The sequence below is a fragment of the Megalobrama amblycephala genome, linkage group LG10 (assembly GCF_018812025.1).
Source record: "Megalobrama amblycephala isolate DHTTF-2021 linkage group LG10, ASM1881202v1, whole genome shotgun sequence".
NCBI lineage: Eukaryota > Metazoa > Chordata > Actinopteri > Cypriniformes > Xenocyprididae > Megalobrama > Megalobrama amblycephala.
In genome coordinates, this window is record NC_063053.1 from 30,755,172 (window position 1) to 30,775,400 (window position 20,229).

A 20,229-nucleotide genomic window follows, 5' to 3' on the forward strand; every position below is an offset into this window, starting at 1 on the left:
AACTATAATAAAACTAAAATAAAAAGTAAAATAACACTGAATTACAACAATAATTTTGATGAATTATTCCTATTTATTACATAATATGCAGAATACATTTTTATCAATTAATTATACATACTTTCTAAACCCAGCTAAATAAGTAACATCAAAATTGCAGCAAGTATCTATTTTGTTTTCAGAACTTCATATTGTTTGGCATCATTTGAAGATAAACTAATGTTACATATGAGTATTCCTGGAATTAAGTGTTCTTCACCATGGTCTGAGTCAATACCATAATCATCTCAGTGTAAACAACAAAGACGCAAATTTGTGTAAACGATGATGTCATGCGTATTGCGTGTTCAGTCTATAGCCATGTAGTATTTATTTACAAAGTGACATCGCCATCTACTGGCCTGACATGCATAATACATTTTTAGTCGTTTTCGCAGATCCGTGTGAATGGGGATTGTTTTGACAATGTTGTCATCTGAACATGAAAAACACAAAGGAAAAACTTTTCCGTTTTTAGCACATCGTTGTCGTGTGAACGTACCCTTAGTCACATTTGGTTGCCAGATTGCAAAGATTAAGTAACCGGGCAGAAAATTTATCCTTTCAACAGAAAAGCTCTGATTGGGGATTTAAGCTCTTAACATCTGGCAACCGCAAGCATGAAAGCTCATAGAAGCTATAATATTTTGTCTCTTGTTTTCGAAAAAAATAACGAGAGATTTTGGTAAAGTTTTTATTTTATAACTAAATTTTCGTCAATGATATTGCATGTTGATATTGCATTGACGCACATTTTTCATCATAGTTTTGTTAACGAAGTTAACACTACTTTTAAATACCGTGGTGCAAACCCTGGTGCATGACTGATCTGTCCAGGAGAAGAGAGAATTGGCAGGTAACGAGCGTTGAGGTGTAGGTAAGCCTTCTGTGATTGTATGAGGAGGAGGAGGAGACTGGCAGTGCTGCCAGCTGCTGTGTGTGGGGAGCTGCATGGGGGAGGGCATTAGTCACAGGAGCACATGGGGCAGAACTGAAGAACAGTGGGTGAGGCAGCTCACACCTTAAGCTCTAAAGCAGCATGAGATCACAGGCCCTTTAGTGATCTTTACTTCCATACAGGCTGCTCTACTCACTGAAGGAATCCTGATCTATTTATGTACCACATAAATATGGAACTTACTTATAAGTAGGGTTGCAAAATATACCACAATCACATAAATATTATTATTATTATTATTATTTAATTGCTTGCATTTCCCCTATTTGCATTATGCACTATTTCTTGCATTGCCCCTATTTTTACGTTTAGATTACATGTGCCATTATTTAACACTCAAAGTTAATCTTTAAAAAAAACACTCATTTAAAAACACTTTTAAATACTGTAAATACTGTACATTATAATGTTATGATGCTTAAATTCATTCAGATCACTTAGAATTTTTTAATGTATTTTTTAAAATACATTTAGACAAAATAGAATCATTTATTGCACTGTACAATTTATATGATCAATAAGTCATGCTAACATACACTCATCAAAATAATTTAAGCAATTTAAAAAAAAAAAATATTATCCGGGATTCATCTAATTTTTTTTTCATATATTTTCAGTTTCATATAATTTAAGTTGAAATGACTTACAGCCAATTTGATTATACTTAAACATTTAAGGCAGCAACTGAATTTAAGGGTGCCCTAGAATCAAAAATTGAATTTACCTTGGCATAGTTAAATAACAAGAGTTCAGTACATGGAAATGACATGCAGTGAGTCTCAAACACCATTGTTTCCTCCTTCTTGTGTAAATCTCATTTGTTTAAAAGACCGCCGAAGAACAGGCGAATCTCAACATAACACCGACTGTTACGTAACAGTCGGGATCATTAATATGTACGCCCCCAATATTTGCATATGCCAGCTCATGTTCAAGGCATTACACAAGGGCAGCCAGTATTAACATCTGGAGCTAAGGTATCCAAACTAGTTATGAAAAGTAAAAGTCTACCAAATTACCATATTATTAACATGATGAACATTTAACATTTCGGTTTGAATTGTATATTGTTGTATACTAGTATGCAGGTTCACATAAAACAGTAGGCATTGGCATCGATATACACTAGTATTGCACTCCAAACACAGCCTTAAATAACCAAAAGCAGAATAAACAAACAAAGAGACCGCACATTAATGTTGAAGAACAGTGTTGTGAAGTGAACAGCTCCTCTTATATGCACAGGTTCTAATCATCTCCTTCAACAATGATTTATTCAGTGCATTTGCCGCTGTGTGTGAGATCCCTTTAGTTGGGATGTGTTCAACGCTTTTTTCCTGCTCAAGTCTGTAGTTAGACGCCGCTGTGGGTAATGGTCCTCAGGGAACCCAGCCAGGAGGCATAGGCACCTGTGCCCACCTGTAACTAATGAGCTTAATGACTGGATCCTACCGAGCAATATCAGGCCATTTCAGTCACGTCAAAAATTTTGGTGCAATCTCGGCTAAATGCAAAGGTTAGACTATTTATTGGAGTAGACGACAGGGTCTCTCAACTCATCTGAGCAATCAATGCACACAAATCGATGTCCATTAAACACATAAAAAAAAAAAAATAAAAAAAATCAAATTTCAGCTTTAAAGAGCTGCAACTAAGACAAAGTCATTGTTTATTCTTACGAGAAGACATGCAGTGGGAAAAGGAGCCTCTGCAATCAAGGTTATTTGGCTAAAAGCGGACACAACAGTGTGTCGTGCTGACAGAAGGTATTTATTGTGGTGTCAAGAATGTGCTATAAATTTGGCTGGAAATGATGCTGCAATATCTTACTATGACGGATGATTTTCATTTGGCTAGTACAGGCAATACCGCTTTGTTCTTTTAATCAAAGAGAGCAGACTTTGGCTAAGATGGTTGTTTAATTTCACTGAAAATGATTAGGAAATTGAAAAAGCTGATTTTCTTTATTTATATTTTTGTCTTTTGGCATGTAATATATGATGTTAATTGACAAAAAGTTAATAACTCACATAATATTACATAATATGCAAATAAATTAATTAATTAATCACATAAATTATATTTAATACATGACATTTGCTGAAAAAGTTTTATGGCAATCAATACAAATCTGGAAATCATGTTAAACATTACATCGGTGCTTTTGTGATAGTGTGTATGTATATATATATATATATATATATATATATATATATATATATATATATATATATATATATTGTCACAGAACCCTTGTTTCCCTGGACTTCATATCCCATGATCCTCCTGTTCTCCTCACCTGCACTCACTTCCCTCGTCAGTTCATCATCATCACTCATCACCTGCACCTGGACTCTATTGTCAGCACTCCCCATATATTGCACTCACTCCCTTCACTCCTCGTCCGTTCTCTGTTTATGTTAAGTGTATGTTTGGTTACTCCTTGCCCGTGTTGATTAAAGTATTGTCTATAATTGTGGAAATCCGTATCTGCCTCGTCTCTCTACCAGCTACACGTAACAGAAGAACGGACCATAAACGGACTGGATTTCCACAAGAAAAAAAAAAAAAAAAGGAAAAGGAAAGAACATGGACTCGTGGACTTTCCCCGGCTCCCTGGATCCAGCTCCTCCAACGCCTCTCACCCTGACAGCCAGCGATCGCCTTATCGGGCTCCTGCAGGTAGGTCGTTCGCTGGAGAGGTATGTGGAGGAGTTCATTGAGCTCGCTTATTTGTCGGACTGGCCTGAAGCAGTTTTGATCTCCCTGTTTTTGGATGGATTGGATGATGACACTATCCGTTTTGATGAACCTGTTTTTTGTTTCTCCTTAAGCGAAACTATCAATTTAATTTTGTGGTTAAATGGCTCCAAATTCTACGTGGATAGGGTTCAGGATAAGTGTTGTCGTCCAGTCCATCCAGAAACACGGTTGGCCGGGCCAGTCAGTCAACCTCCGGCTTCCTCCGCATACCCTTCCAGCGAACTCCCTGCCTGCCCCATGCTGGACCCACATTCCTCTACTGGGCCCAGTAAGCGGAGGAGGAGGAAGAAAGCGGCTCCAGTATCTCCAGAGCCCGCTCCAGTGTCTCCAGAGCCCGCTCCAGTGTCTCCAGAGCCCGCTCCAGTGTCTCCAGAGCCCGCTCCAGTGTCTCCAGAGCCCGCTCCAGTGTCTCCAGAGCCCGCTCCAGTCTCTCCAGAGCCCGCTCCCGTCCCTACGGGGATTCTAATTGTGTTTGAGGGGATGGACTGGCCCTTAGCTCCAGCCGCCGCCGCCAGCCGCCGCCGCCGAGCCCTCTGCTCCAGCCGCCGCCGAGCCCTCTGCTCCAGCCGCCGCCGCCGAGCCCTCTGCTCCAGCCGCCGCCGCCGAGCCCTCTGCTCCAGCCGCCGCCGCCGAGCCCTCTGCTCCAGCCGCCGCCGCCGAGCCCTCTGCTCCAGCCGCCGCCGCCGAGCCCTCTGCTCCAGCCGCCGCCGCCGAGCCCTCTGCTCCAGCCGCCGCCGCCGAGCCCTCTGCTCCAGCCGCCGCCGCCGCCGAGCCCTCTGCTCCAGCCGCCGCCGCCGAGCCCTCTGCTCCAGCCGCCGCCGCCGAGCCCTCTGCTCCAGCCGCCGCCGCCGAGCCCTCTGCTCCAGCCGCCGCCGCCGAGCCCTCTGCTCCAGCCGCCGCCGCCGAGCCTGCCGCTCCAGCCGCCGCCGCCGAGCCAGTCGCTCCAGCCGCCGCCGCCGAGCCAGCCGCTCCTGCCACCACCGAGCCCTTTATTATGATGAACTTTGCTCTAAAAGTCTCTAATTCAAAGACTGTTTTCCCTCCCTGCCTCCCTCTCCCGCCTCCTCCCACTAATGTACTCACTGCACCTCCACCTCAAGCCCCCTCGCCCAGATCTCCACCTCAGACCTCTGGGCGATTACCTTCACCCCGGCTCCAACCTCCCTCTGCTCCACCGTTGCCCATCAGTCCACCAGCTTCACCAGTATCCATCCTGCCTCCACTCACACCTTGTTCACTCGTCAGCCTGCCCTCCCCTCTGGACTACACTCCTCCGTCTCCACTCCGTCACTCCGTCCCTCAGTTCCAGTTGGCCTCCTCACTCCCCCCGGTGTTCGTTTTGTTGAATGTCTTACTGCTTCCACTGCGGCCTTCTGGAGCCCCGGCTGCGCTTCGGTCGGCGGAGCCTACAGTTTCGCCATCTCCCGCCGGTCCTTCACCGCCGCCTGGGCTCAACGGCCCTAAGCCTTCGGTCCCGGACCAACCATGGCTGCCCGCCGCACCTGACCCGCCGTGGCTGCCCGCCGCACCTGACCCGCCGTGGCTGCCCGCCGCACCTGACCCGCCGTGGCTGCCTTCGGCCCCTGACCCGCCATGGCTTTTGAACCTGCCCTGGAGACCTCCACTCCAGTCTGCTCCTCCCCCTGCTCCGGCTTGAGGTCTCCAGGGCGCCCACCCCCCCCCTCCCGGTTGTTCCATCTACGGCGCGAGGACGCGCCTACCGGGAGGGGGGGGGTAATGTCACAGAACCCTTGTTTCCCTGGACTTCATATCCCATGATCCTCCTGTTCTCCTCACCTGCACTCACTTCCCTCGTCAGTTCATCATCATCACTCATCACCTGCACCTGGACTCTATTGTCAGCACTCCCCATATATTGCACTCACTCCCTTCACTCCTCATCCGTTCTCTGTTTATGTTAAGTGTATGTTTGGTTACTCCTTGCCCGTGTTGATTAAAGTATTGTCTATAATTGTGGAAATCCGTATCTGCCTCGTCTCTCTACCAGCTACACGTAACATATATATATATATAATATATATGCTGCTGTGAGTAAGACATAGTGCTGCTGCACAAATAGCATATATCAATAACCCATAACAGATCTAAACAGGTGGAGCTGAGGAAGGTGGAGGATTTTAAAGGAATGTGATTTTAAACTGAAGCGTGTTGCAAATTGCTATAGAGAATGTAACCAGCCATTTAAATGTGTGAGCAACAAAATCATTGGCTGCAAATGTGACATGGACCAATCAGATTGTGCCAAGTATTTAACGCTGTAATTATCATCAGCTTGTGTTAAGACCCGTCAGCCTGTGCCATCTAGAGTTTCATGACAGAACTATATATATATATATATATATATATATATATATATATATGTGTGTGTGTTTTTGTGTTTCCCTGTCTCAATATCACCTCTGAATCTTAAAATAATTGAGCATTGATGAGGCTAAAACTTTACCTAGTGTTTAAAAGAACTGAAACACATTTTTATAAAAACATTGATTTTGAGGCTGCATAATGAAATTACTGGGTAGGATTGACTTTAGAATTCTGAATGCTTTAATGCATCCTAAGTAAATCCAAAGCTTCTGAATAAAGCCTGTTCAAAGTTAGTTTACAATTCATTTAATATATATGGCTGGTAATCAGATAATAAAAAAGTGGGCTACAAACATGTGTTTGTGTCTGGACAGACAGACATGTGTTTTAATAATGTTCTTGGTTGCCTGAGTGATTTGCTAAAGCCTCTTTTTGCATCTGTACTGTAGCAGCAGCTGTAAGATGCAACATCACTCAGTTTCACCTTCAGACTACAAGAAGTTGTTTCGATCACAGGTTTACTTTGCCTTGTAAGTGTGTGTTTTATCTTACACACTGAAATGTGGTTGTCATGTCTGAACTGGCTTGATGAAGATTCATTTTTGCCTGAAAAAAATGTCGAAACATCTGTTCTGCAAACATTTTTTGTGCTAAACAAGGTTTTTTTTTATAAATGTGACAGCAGGTAAATAAATATAAATGGCACTTCCATTGATGAGATACAAATTAGGGCTCTAAAACTCTCTAAAACTCTGATTATTTTTATTTAAATGGCCAGTGAAAGGTGTTTAACCTTTAAAAATCTCAGGAGGTCCAAATAAATATTAGATGAGCTGTTTTGGATATAGTCAAGAAGGTCAAGGTCATTAAATTCAATGCTTATATGCATTTTTAAAAAGTCATGAGACACCAAATTGTACTACATTTACAGAAAAACTGATAATGAAATCTGTAATTTCAGAATGGTTTCAATTCAAATATCAGTAACTTTATTTTAGGGTCCAATTCTCACTAGTAACTAGTTGCGTATTAGCATACATATTACTAGGATATTGGCTGTTCATTAGTACTTATAAAGCACATATTAATGCCTTATTCTGCATGACTCTACACTCATTAATCCTACCCAATACCTAAACTTAACATCTACCTTACTAACTATTAACAAGCAGTAATGAGGAGTTTATTGAGGCAAAAGTCATAGTAAATAGTTAGTTAATAGTGAGAACTGGACCTTAATCTAAAGGGCCCCAAAGATATTTTTTTCATACTGTATCTCCAAATATTGCATTCTCATAATACCAGAATTTGAATATCTGGATATGTCTTTGTACTGAACAAAAGGCCATGACACTTTCTGTCAATGTTTTATGGCAACCTACATAAAACAAGGTAACATTAAAGAAGATATCAAAGGTGCCCTTCAATGGAATTAACTTTTTAATGATAGTTGGGTTTATAAGCACCATTCTAAGCAATATAGACTCTATATATGTATCTGCTGATGGATAGGAAGGTCACCCTAATCCATTCATTTTATATTTGTTGAGCTCTGCAATTCATGCAGATTGCAATTTCATGGGTCAATGTTCTGTGTACTCGAATAAGGAGAACTAAGCAAATGTGCTTCACCACCGGAAGCAATTTTTTATTTATTTATTTTATTTTTTTGCTCTTTAACTTTGATTGTGTTTAAATTACTGTAAGGGAAATCAGTATTCATGTGTGAGCTGACATTTAGCATTGGAATTCTTTGAGTGACACAGGAGTTTTATAGAAAAAAGCATGAGTCATGCTTCATTTTTTAACAGCCTTACTTTATAAAGTGAAATAAAAAAGCAATCAGACAAGAGGACAAAAAAAATTGTGTTTTCGAAAAATCAAAATCAAAGCACGCTGCAATAGATGTAACGGAATCCAAAAACAGTCTCCTCTTTTTCAAGCTGAAATAAGACACGGCTGTTTGCATTAGAATTTAGCACATTAAGTGGAAAGGGCTTGATTTTAATTAACATTATCGACTGGCGGTTGTTTGCCCCCCTCCATGCACCATTTATCCTCAATTACTGACGACACACAGAACTGACGAGAAGAGTCAGCAAGACGAGTGGTTTGTGGGAGTGGTTCTGCAGTTCTCTTACCCAGATTTCCTGTCATCAGATAGGCATTGTGGAAGTCTTTCATTCCCAGCCCGACGATGTGGATGAACTCTTCAATGACCTGCATGAGCTCCACTGACCCTGGGTAAATCTAAAAAAAGGGAATCATGGGGGACAAAAGGAGAGAAGTGAAAAATGTTACTAAATGTTTGCAAATTAATTCCAAACACGTTTACAATCTGACTTTAAATGGATTTGTAATCCAATTCAGTTTAATTATCTGAAATTAAATAAAAGTTTTGGTGTCAAACTTGAAGGCTTAAAAAGTTAGACAGATATATTTCATAAGACAGGCAGAAGGAATGATAGAAGAAACAAATGATAGAATGAATGAATGACAGATACCTAGACAGTACAATAGACAGAACAATAGATAGACAGATAGATAGATAGATAGATAGATAGATAGATAGATAGATAGATAGATAGATAGATAGATAGATAGAAGGACAGACAGACAGATATAGATAGATAGATAGATAGATAGATAGATAGATAGATAGATAGATAGATAGATATAAGGACAGACAGACAGATATAGATAGATAGATAGATAGATAGATAGATAGATAGATAGATAGATAGATAGATATAAGGACAGACAGATATAGATAGATAGATGATAGATAGATGATAGATAGATGATAGATAGATAGATAGATAGATAGATAGATAGATAGATAGATAGATAGATAGATAGATAGATAGTTACAGAATAATAGAACGATAGAATCATCGATAGAATGATAAATAGAATGAAGGAAAGAGAAAGACAGACAGATAGATAGATAGATAGATAGATAGAATGAAAGACAGACAGACAGAGATAGATAGATAGAATGATAGAATGATCGATAGAACGACAAAAAGAACGAAGGAGAGACAGAGCTAGATAGATAGATAGATAGATAGATAGATAGATAGATAGATAGATAGATAGATAGAATGTTACAGAATAATAGAACGATAAAATGATCAATAGAATGATAAATAGAATGAAGGAAAGAGAAAGACAGGCAGACAGATAGATAGATAGATAGATAGATAGATAGATAGATAGTGTGATGGAAATATTTTATGTCAACATGAAATGTACAGAAAATGCAGACTAAGGATGCTTAGGTCAAAGACCAGTCACATGATTAGCTTAAATCATTACAAACCAATCACCAGAACAAATCACAGTGATGAAGACATTGATTTTTACTCAACTGTAAGACTTAAATGTGCATGTATCTTTCTATTCATTGAGACTCACTCTGTTGTTGTGACAAGTGATCTCCCGGCCGTAAATAAAACTTCATTTCTACAAAGAGCAACTTGGAAGTCGTGTCAGGTATATGCTGCGCAGCTAAGGAATAGAAGTACTAAAGATTCTACGCTCAAAAGACCACAGCAGAGACAGTGATAGTGTTGGAAGACTATAGAGTCGCCCTCGGGGTGAGGCTGTAATACTCGGAGTTAGTATTAATGATCCTATGTCGGACCAGCGTACACCTGAGAAGGACGGTGAGAGTGTATAGATGCTAAAGACCTGTGTGCTCATGTGTGATTGAGGTAGTGATAGTAGCTTCTTGACGGGACACCGTCACCTTATTTCGGGAAGGGAATTACCTCGAAATATTGGAAATGTATTAGAAGTATTCGAGAAGGGAATTACCTCGAGATACTGTAGTATTATATTGTATTATATTCGGGACGGGAATTACCCCGAAGGTACTGTAGTATTGTGGTACTGTAGTATTGTATTGTATTATATTTGGGATGGGAATTACCTCGAAGGTACTGTAGTACTGTATTGGTACTGAGTATTATATATTATATTGACAACTGGAGGTTGTTTGAATTGTCAGTAGTCGGATTAGTATTGAGAATTTCCACGACAATAGATAGATAGATAGATAGATAGATAGATAGATAGATAGATAGATAGATAGATAGATAGATAGAACGAAGGAGAGACAGAGCTAGATAGATAGATAGATAGATAGATAGATAGATAGATAGATAGATAGAATGTTACAGAATAATAGAATGATAGAATGATCGATAGAATGATAAATAGAATGAAGGAAAAAGACAGACAGACAGACAGACAGACAGATAGATAGATAGATAGATAGATAGATAGATAGATAGATAGATAGATAGAATGAAGGACAGACAGACAGAGATAGATAGATAGATAGATAGATAGATAGATAGATAGATAGATAGATAGATAGATAGATAGATAGATAGTTACAGAATAATAGAACGATAGAATCATCGATAGAATGATAAATACAATGAAGGAAAGAGAAAGACAGGCAGACAGATAGATAGATAGATAGATAGATAGATAGATAGATAGATAGATAGATAGATAGATAGATAGATAGATAGATAGATAGATAGATAGATAGATAGATAGATAGAACGAAGGAGAGACAGAGCTAGATAGATAGATAGATAGTTAGATAGTTACAGAATAATAGAACGATAGAATGATCGATAGAATGATAAATAGAATGAAGGAAAGAGAAAGACAGACAGACAGACAGACAGATAGACAGATAGATAGATAGATAGATAGATAGATAGATAGATAGATAGATAGATAGATAGATAGATAGATAGATAGATAGATAGTTACAGAATAATAGAATGATAGAATCATTGATAGAATGATAAATAGAATGAAGGAAAGAGAAAGACAGACAGATAGATAGATAGATAGATAGAATGAAAGACAGACAGACAGAGATAGATAGATAGAATGATAGAATGATCGATAGAACGACAAATAGAACGAAGGAGAGACAGAGCTAGATAGATAGATAGATAGATAGATAGATAGATAGATAGATAGATAGATAGATAGAATGTTACAGAATAATAGAACGATAAAATGATCAATAGAATGATAAATAGAATGAAGGAAAGAGACAGAGACAGATAGACAGATAAATAGACAGATAAATAGACAGAACAAAGGACAGACAGATATAGATAGAATGACAGACAGAGACAGATAGATAGATAGAATGTTTCAGAATAATAGAATGGTAGAATGATCTATAGAACGAAGGAAAGAGACAGACAGACAGACAGATAGATATATATATATATATATAGAAGGACAGACAGAAATAGATAGATAGATAGATAGATAGATAGATAGATAGATAGATAGATAGATAGATAGATAGATAGATAGATAGAATGTTACAGAATAATAGAACGATAAAATGATCAATAGAATGATAAATAGAATGAAGGAAAGAGACAGAGACAGATAGACAGATAAATAGACAGATAAATAGACAGAACAAAGGACAGACAGATATAGATAGAATGACAGACAGAGACAGATAGATAGATAGAATGTTTCAGAATAATAGAACGGTAGAATGATCTATAGAACGAAGGAAAGAGACAGACAGACAGACAGATAGATATATATATATATAGAAGGACAGACAGAAATAGATAGATAGATAGATAGATAGATAGATAGATAGATAGATAGATAGATAGATAGATAGATAGATAGATAGATAGATAGATAGACAAAAGCAACACCCTAAGCAACAGTCAGCCTAGTAAAAGCCCTTAGACTGACTCTTTTGGAAAGAGACTATAAAGTCTTTTTAAAGGGCACTTCCTCTGTATCTCACACTTTAGAGCCCTGCATCCTGTCTGCTCAGTCCTTCACAAAGACAAACTCATGCAGCAGAGTGATTGTGCAGGGCTCAGAGCCTCTCCAGAGGACCAGCCATCAGTGTCAGCGCAAATGCGCCGGAGGAATTCAGGCCTGTGGCTGGAGCACTGGCTCACTGCCCTCCCGATTCCACCGTCTCTGCTTGTCAAAGTACCTGTTCTCTTTCAGTCAATAGCATCACGGTCTGCTGATCCAATCCTTGACCTTCAGGTGACTAAACTTAGCTATTTACATCTGACATCACTCTGAAAGTCTGCAAAGATCTTTAGAGGGAACAGAAGGGCTAGGAGAAGTTTTATCAAGAGCAGGCTTTTTTCAGGCTTTCATTCAGGCTCATCAGTTCAATTAATCATTATTTAAAGTCAACTATCAAATGCTATTTGCTTGTTCACAACTTTCAGGACTTGACTGTATTCAACCGAAATATATAGTATATAAATAATATTAATAAAAAACACTGCTCTGTGTTTGTTGTACTAGTTTAAAACTGTCTAAAGTCAAGTTGTCTTAACCATGTTACCCATCAGATTTACTGTGTGGATTTATAATGCCATATGACACTGTGCTTCCTATTTCTCTCATCTCATTAGCATCATCTGAACCCCCTCTCCTCATTACAACAAAAACACATTGCAGCTGATCTGCAAAAGACAAAAAATATATAAATAAAAACACGGGTGCAGAAAAATAGCACTGAGTGACATTTCATAATTAGCACCCTTATTGAGGTGCAGAAACAGGGTGATGGAGTCACATATCTAATAATCCCCCTGGCAGGAGTCGGGCTCTGCTTTCGCATGGGGGCCGATCTTGGGCCAAGCCAATCAGACTGGCTGCAGACGGGGAGAGAGCTGCTGAGGCCACGCAGGCGGATCGGCCCATCCCCCTTCGGTCAGACTGGTGGGGGACAGCAGAGAGCATCCCTCTCCATGGCAACAGCGCTGGGCTGCTGAAGTGTGCAGGGAAGACAGCAGTGCGGGAAATGGCCGAGGCTGACGGCCATTAGATGAACCAGCACTGTTGCTGCACGGAGTGTCATGCAAATACAGTCAATTGTGCTGTCATATGTATTTTCTACTATTGTGTACTCATCTGCTGTATGGATTTCAGCCATAAGTCATAAGTAAACATCCGACTACTATATGCTAACAGATATGAAAATAGCACTTTTGTAACAAACTTTAACAGGCAATTTCCTTCACTAACAGAAAGGTATCAAAATATAATATTATAATATTTAATACATATAATATAATATAATATAATATAATAATAATATAATATAATACATATAATATTTACTGCTGTGTACAGCTTATATATATATATATATATATATATATATATATATATATATATATATATATATATATATAAGCTGTACACAGCAGTAAATATTATATGTTTAACTCAAAGTTTTTACATTTTTGTATATAAATATAATATTTTTGTAGTAAATATAATTAATATAATATAATATAATATAATGAAATGAAATGAAATGAAAATAGGACATTTGACATTTAAAAGGCAGTTTCTTCACTTACAGAAAAGAACCAAAATAATACTATATGATTTTTGGTTATAGTATATTATATTTTAAAAGCTGTTAATATTATATATTTAACTAACTTATTTTTTTGCCTGTAGAATGTTTGTGTATGTGTGTGTAATAAGTTATAACGTTTGAAATATGTTTATTATATTATATAGGTTCCAGCATCCCTGCAACAAACAAGTGGTTTATAATATAATATAATATAATATAATATATATATAATATAATATAATATAATATAATATAATATAATATATATATAATATAATATAATATAATATAATATAATATAATATAATATAATATAATATAATATAATATAATATAATATAATATAATATAATATAATTAGGGCTGTCAAACGATTAATCGCGATTAATTGCATACAAAATAAAAGTTTGAGTGTGCCTAATATATGTGGGTGTACTGTGTGTAATTATTATGTATATATAAATACAAACACATTCATGTATATATTTGAGAAATATTTACAAGTATATGTATTTATTTATATTTTATGTAATTTATATTATATATAAATAAAAATATTTTGTATATAAATAACATATTTCTCTTAAATATATACATTAATTTGTGTGTATTTATATATACATAATAATTACACACAGTACACCCACATATATTAGGCAAACTCAAACTTTTATTTTGTATGCGATTAATCACGATTAATCGTTTGACAGCCCTAAATATAACATAATATAATATAATATAATATAATATAATATAATATAATATAATATAATATAATATAATATTACTCTTCTTGTATATGGTTTAGGATATGGAAGATAAATTATATTTATCTCAATTCTATTTATAAGCAGACAGTAAACCATGTTCTCCTTCATTTCAAGTTGTGATTATCCGAGGCAGTCAAAGCCTCTTCTTTTAAGCACTTCCTTTAAAAACTTTCCCTCCCAGCTCGAACAGCACAGACTGCCATGAATCTGAGGTGTGAACTCTAAACTGGCAATCAAAGCTCAGGCAAGCTGACTCTAAAGAAGAAAAGACAAGACAGACAGACAAGATAAAATCCTGGGTGATCTTTAAACGTCAAGGCTTTCTAAGGTCAGTCATTTGACAGAGCCGGTGACAACCGTCTCAGATGTCCTTTAATGATTTGAGGAGCTTGAAGATTCAATCTGTGACAAAGCAGAGGAGGAACATGAATGGAAAACAGGTGTGCCGGTCTGCTCTGGGGGACCGTTTAAACCATGCAAAACACCTTCAGCAAAACAAGCGACTGGTTACGTGACCTGATCTCCGAATACACTCCTGACTGAAAAACTTATTACTTTTCTTTAAAAGCCTTGTGACACTACCCTACTGTAAACTCCATTAAAGGGCTAATACAGTTGACACACGGCACCCCGTTTCACTCAAGGACACGTTTTACCACAACTCTCAGACTACGGGTGAAAACATTAGACGAAGGAGCGCCAAAGCAGCTTATGTTTGACAGACAGTAACATTACCACTGTCTGCTTAAGAGGAATTACCAGTTCAGGCTTAAAGGAAAGAAAGACACATTTAAGACACTCAATTTGGTCCAAAGCAATAATAATGCAGTTGGAGATTTTGTTTGAGTTTCTGAAGAACATTCAGCTTTGCGGAAAACAAATCCCCCAGGCTGCTTTTACACCGTCTCTCAGAGAGTGAGAGGAGACAATGCCGTCACGGCTGACGGAAAGCACGAAGGCTGGACATATGCTGCCAATGCTGCTGCCACCAAGTGGATGTAGAGGATATTGCAAATGTCCTTCCACCAATCAGCACAGCAGGGAGGTCGGTATTTGGCAGAGAAGGTTTGATTTGACGCAGCCCAGCCTGTGGAGACAGGCACCTCTTTGACCCGACAATTACCTAAAGCATCTGCACTGGTGATGGCAATCGATTCGCTGAGGGCTCATCACACAATATACAGCCACGGAGTGACACACAACACCAGATACTCTCCACAATGTGACTGTAATAAAGCAATCTCGAGCTTCAAAAGCACACGTTCACAATGTTCGGACCCACCTGTTGTGCGTCTTCCCACTTTTCTCTGTTCTCCTCTTCCAGGAGATTGCTGATGATCTGAAAAAAATTCTGGGGAGAGATGAAACTGTAGTTAGTAAAACGCTGCTGTCACAGGAACAGACTGGTAACATTATTTGTGTAGGATCATAACAAAGAAGCATCTCATTTCAGTCATTATGCTTTGAAAGTTTAATATACATAATTTATACAGTTTGAAATGTACAAACACTGTGATACTAAAAAGGTTTTGCATCCCATTTTTCTTCTGACACTTTTCGGAGTAAAACAGGATATTGAATTTGATTTGATTTGTAGAGTAAAGCCTATTTAAAATGCATTATAATCCTTATTTATTTTTGTTTATGCCTTTAAAGGGTTAGCTACCCAAAAATTTAACCAGTTAAACGCAAAAATGAAAATAATATCATTTATTACTAATCCTCATGTTGTTGACCTTCATTCATCTTTAGAATACAAATTAAGATATTTTAGTTGAAATCTGATGGTTCAGTGAGGCCTGCATTCACAGCAATGACATTTCCTCTCTCAAGATCCATAAAGGTACTAAAAACATATTTAAATCAGTTCATGTGAGTACAGTGGTTCAATATTAATATTATAAAGCGAGGAGAATATTTTTGGTGCGCCAAAAAATAACCGACATAACGACTTATATAGTGATGGCCGATTTCAAAACACTGCTTCATTAAGCTTCAGAGCGTTATGAATCTTTTGTGTCGAATCATGATTCGGATCGCGTGTCAAACCGCCAAACTGCTGAAATCACGTGACTTTGGTGCTCCGAACCGCTGATTCGACACAAAAGATTCATAACGCTCATGAAACAGTGTTTTGAAATCGGCCATCACTACATAAGTCATTATTTTGCTTTTTTGGCGAACCAAAAATATTCTCGTCACTTTATAATATTAATATTGAACCGCTGAACTCACATGAACTGATTTAAATATGTTTTTAGTACCTTTATGGATCTTGAGAGAGCAAATGTCATTGCTGGCTATGCAGGCCTCACTGAGCCATCGGATTTCAACAAAAATATCTTAATTTGCGTTCCGAAGATTAATGAAGGTCTTACGGGTGTGGAACGACATGAGGTTGAGTAATACATGACATTATTTTCATTTTTGGGTGAACTAACCCTTTAAAGTATATAATGCAGGATATAATACATGGATATGGTTGCTAATTTTTTTTAAAGCTTTGTGCTTTTAAATAATATTAATACAAATTTGAAAAAAAAAAAAAATTAAATAGTAAATTAATTAAAAGATAAGTTCACTTTAAAATGAAAATCACCCCATGATTTACTCACCCTCAAGCCATCCTAGGTGTATATGGCTTTCTTCTTTCTGATGAACGTAATCAGAGTTATATTAATAAATATCCTGACGCATCCAAGCTTTATAATGGTGATGAACGGGACCAATGAGTTTGAAGCTCAAGAAAGTGCATCCATCCATCATAAACGTACTCCACATGGCTCCAGGGTGTTAATAAAGGCCTTCTGAAGCGAAGCGATGCATTTGTGTAAGAAAAATATGCACTTTTAACAAGTTATAAAGTAAAATATATAGCTTCCGTCAGACCGCCTTCCGTATTTAACCTACACTAGGCGCTCTGAACTGTGCCTGAGCACATTTGACACACAAAGCCTGGTTCGTTTGACTAGCATGATCGCTCCGTACCATGCACGGGTGCAGTTCGTTTCACCATCCCTAGCCCACTTGGAAAAGGTGGGCCAGAGCACGGTTCAGTTGGGCTCAAACGCGGAACGGATGCGCTACTGTCATCATTACGGCTACAAACATTTTTATTACTACTTGGATAGTACACTTTTCAATTAACTGAATTAATTCGAGTGTATTTGGGTTTACAACAGGTCTGGTTCTCACCTTACTGATGAACAAGAATTGGAGTAAAACTGCAAGTTCCTCCATTAACATCAGCTGCCTTCGAAATAATCCTCTGATACTTGCAAGTGAAAATCGCTATGCGGCATAAATTATAAATCTATTAGGCAGAATCTTAGAGAAAGTGATTTTCTTCCTCTTTTCTTCCATACAAAAAGTTGTAGCGGGGGAGTGGGGAGAGCGTAAGCGTTTTGAACTGCGAGTTTTGAACTGCGAGAGGCATTACACTGTCTTCGTACTGGCGGAAGTTAGATATTTTACTTCATACCTTGTTAAATGTGGATATTTTTCTGACACAAACGCATCGCATCGCTTCAGAAGGATTTTATTAACCCGCCGGAGCTGTGTGGAGCACGTTTATAATGGATGGATGCACTTTCTTGAGCTTCATACTCATTGGTCCCGTTCACTGCCATTATAAAGCTTGGATGCGTGAGGATATTTATTAACATAACTCTGATTGTGTTCATCTGAAAGAAAAAAGTCATATACACCTATGATGGCTTGAGGGTCAATAAAGCTTGGGGTAATTTTCATTTTAAAGTAAACTAATCCTTTAAGGCTGCAATTATTCATGACAACATAAAACAAATCACGAGATGTATTATAAGGCATTACGAATGACTGAATTTATTCTTCATAATATATTTTAGAAACTCTGATGAGTTTATATCACTGCACAGCACCCAGAGAATATTGTTCTGTATGTCAAGGACTAGGTTATGTTACAGTATAATGATAATGAATTTGCATAATAAAACTCTATTGTAATGAAAATTGTGCCCTTTTTATGAAGCATTACAAATGCAATAATGTAGTTGAGGAGGACTATTGTGAAAGTTTAGCTGTGATTGTATTAAAAAAAGTAGCATGGATTTTGCACCTATTGCTTAAATATATTAAGGCTATTCAAGTATTAAACTGACTTTAAATTGAAATTTTACACAGTCCTTGAAAAAGCAAACAAGAACTAGTTCATATCTGGAATGTTTGTTCCCTGAAAAAGCAATAATGAAGAATCTCCTCTGCATTTTCAAAGTCTAAAAACAAACAGTGTCATGAGGAATTACAGCACTGATTTACAGAGAGATGATGGGATATGTCCAGCGGCATTGGCTCTAAAACACACCTGGGATTTCCTGCTGCTTTCAATTCAGAGATTGGTTGATCTTTCCTAAGCACTCGAATGTGCACAGAATTACAGGAGAAGAACAGAGAGCGTTGGTCGTGTTTGAAGGCAACTGGGAGAGCCGTCTACTCAAAGAATGGAAAGAGAGCTGATGTGTGCTGCGGTGACTGGGCTGAATGAGATATCCAGCTGGACGTGTGCCTGTCTTTTTTTGTTGTTTGCTGCTCTGCCTCTGTGCCACGAAAGGCAAGAGAGAGGCAGCGTCTTGGATCCGGCATGCTTGTTTTTCTACTTGAATGCTTATGCTCCCTCTGGTGGTAATGCGTCCACTTAAACACAGCATTAATACGTTCCAAAACACACAACCCACCCCGGCACACATGCGTGGGGAGGAGGGGCTGCTCCGGTTCACATCAGGGCTTGGATAAAACCTCCCACACCGACCCAACACACAAACATACACGCAAAAAAAAAATCACATTACACTCCGTATTATGTAAAAATACCCAGATTCTCACAAACAGGTCATGAGAAATCGGTTTATTTTGGCATTGGGAAGGTTATGACAAGGCTTTGAGATAGAATGAGATAGACTTAGTGACTATCTCTTATCAGCAGCTGGCTCACGGTGTCACAATCCCATAAGCTCTCTGTGAGGGGCAAGAACGGTGAGATATTTATCAGTCACGGTCCCAAGTAGTGACATTGCCATTTTGAAGGTGCTGTATATGCTAACTTCAACCAAACGCATATAATATCTGGAGAAAGCTATCGGCATTCCCGTTCATCTTAATCGCAGTTCCTTGACTAGCACGTCACCCTTCTGAAACACGCCAGTGGTATGCTGGAGATGAGTATTTTAGAGCCAATCACAATAAATTCCATGTGATTAATTAGGAAAACTATGTCATGTGGCTGATAGATGCCCTTCACTAGCGACTAAATATAATTGCATTAAATGCTTTTATTAACCCTTTAAAACATCATATATTGAAATATTTCCAGTTTATTCTACTGTTCAAAAGTTTGAGGTCGGTAAGATTTTTTAACGTTTCAGAAAGAAATCTCTCCACGGCTGTATTTATTTGATCATAAATACAGTAAAAACAGTAATATTGTGAAATATTAAAATAACTGGTGTCTATTTTAATATTTTAACATGTAATTTATTCCTGTAATGGCAAAGCCGAGATTTCAGCATTATTACTCTATTCATCATCAAAAATCATTGGAATATGCGGATTTGATGCTCAAGAGACATTTTTTTATTATCAATTATTAATATCAATGTTGAAAATAGCTGTGGTGGAAACTGTGATACATTTTTTAGGATTCTTTGATGAATAGAAGGTCAAAAGAACAGCATTTATTTGAAATAAAAAGTTATGTCTTTACTGTCATTTAATATTTAATGTATTCTTGGTCAATAAAAGTTTTCATTTTTTATTGTATAAAACATCTTACTGAACCAAAAATGGTGAATGTTATGCTGCTTGCAAAAAAATAAATAAATAAATAAATTCTTGTAGTCAGGACATCAGGACATTTTATGCATATACTGTAGTATTAGTACTTTCAACCTGCATTACCAACATTTAAGACTCTAAATTAATACTATTGC

General features: G+C 37.8%; 1 protein-coding gene across 4 annotated transcripts in view; it reads right to left on the reverse strand.

The window, feature by feature from the left end:
* Nucleotides 1-20,229, reverse strand: part of adgrb3 (adhesion G protein-coupled receptor B3) — a 226,121-nt gene that overhangs the window by 73,895 nt on the left and 131,997 nt on the right. For all 4 annotated transcript variants that reach the window (XM_048205753.1, XM_048205754.1, XM_048205752.1 and 1 more), the window contains 2 exons: nt 15,549-15,617; nt 8,227-8,335 (listed from right to left, as the gene is read on the reverse strand). In XM_048205753.1, coding sequence (XP_048061710.1) covers nt 8,227-8,335; nt 15,549-15,617 — 178 coding nt within the window. The remainder of the gene's footprint in view (nt 1-8,226; nt 8,336-15,548; nt 15,618-20,229) is intronic.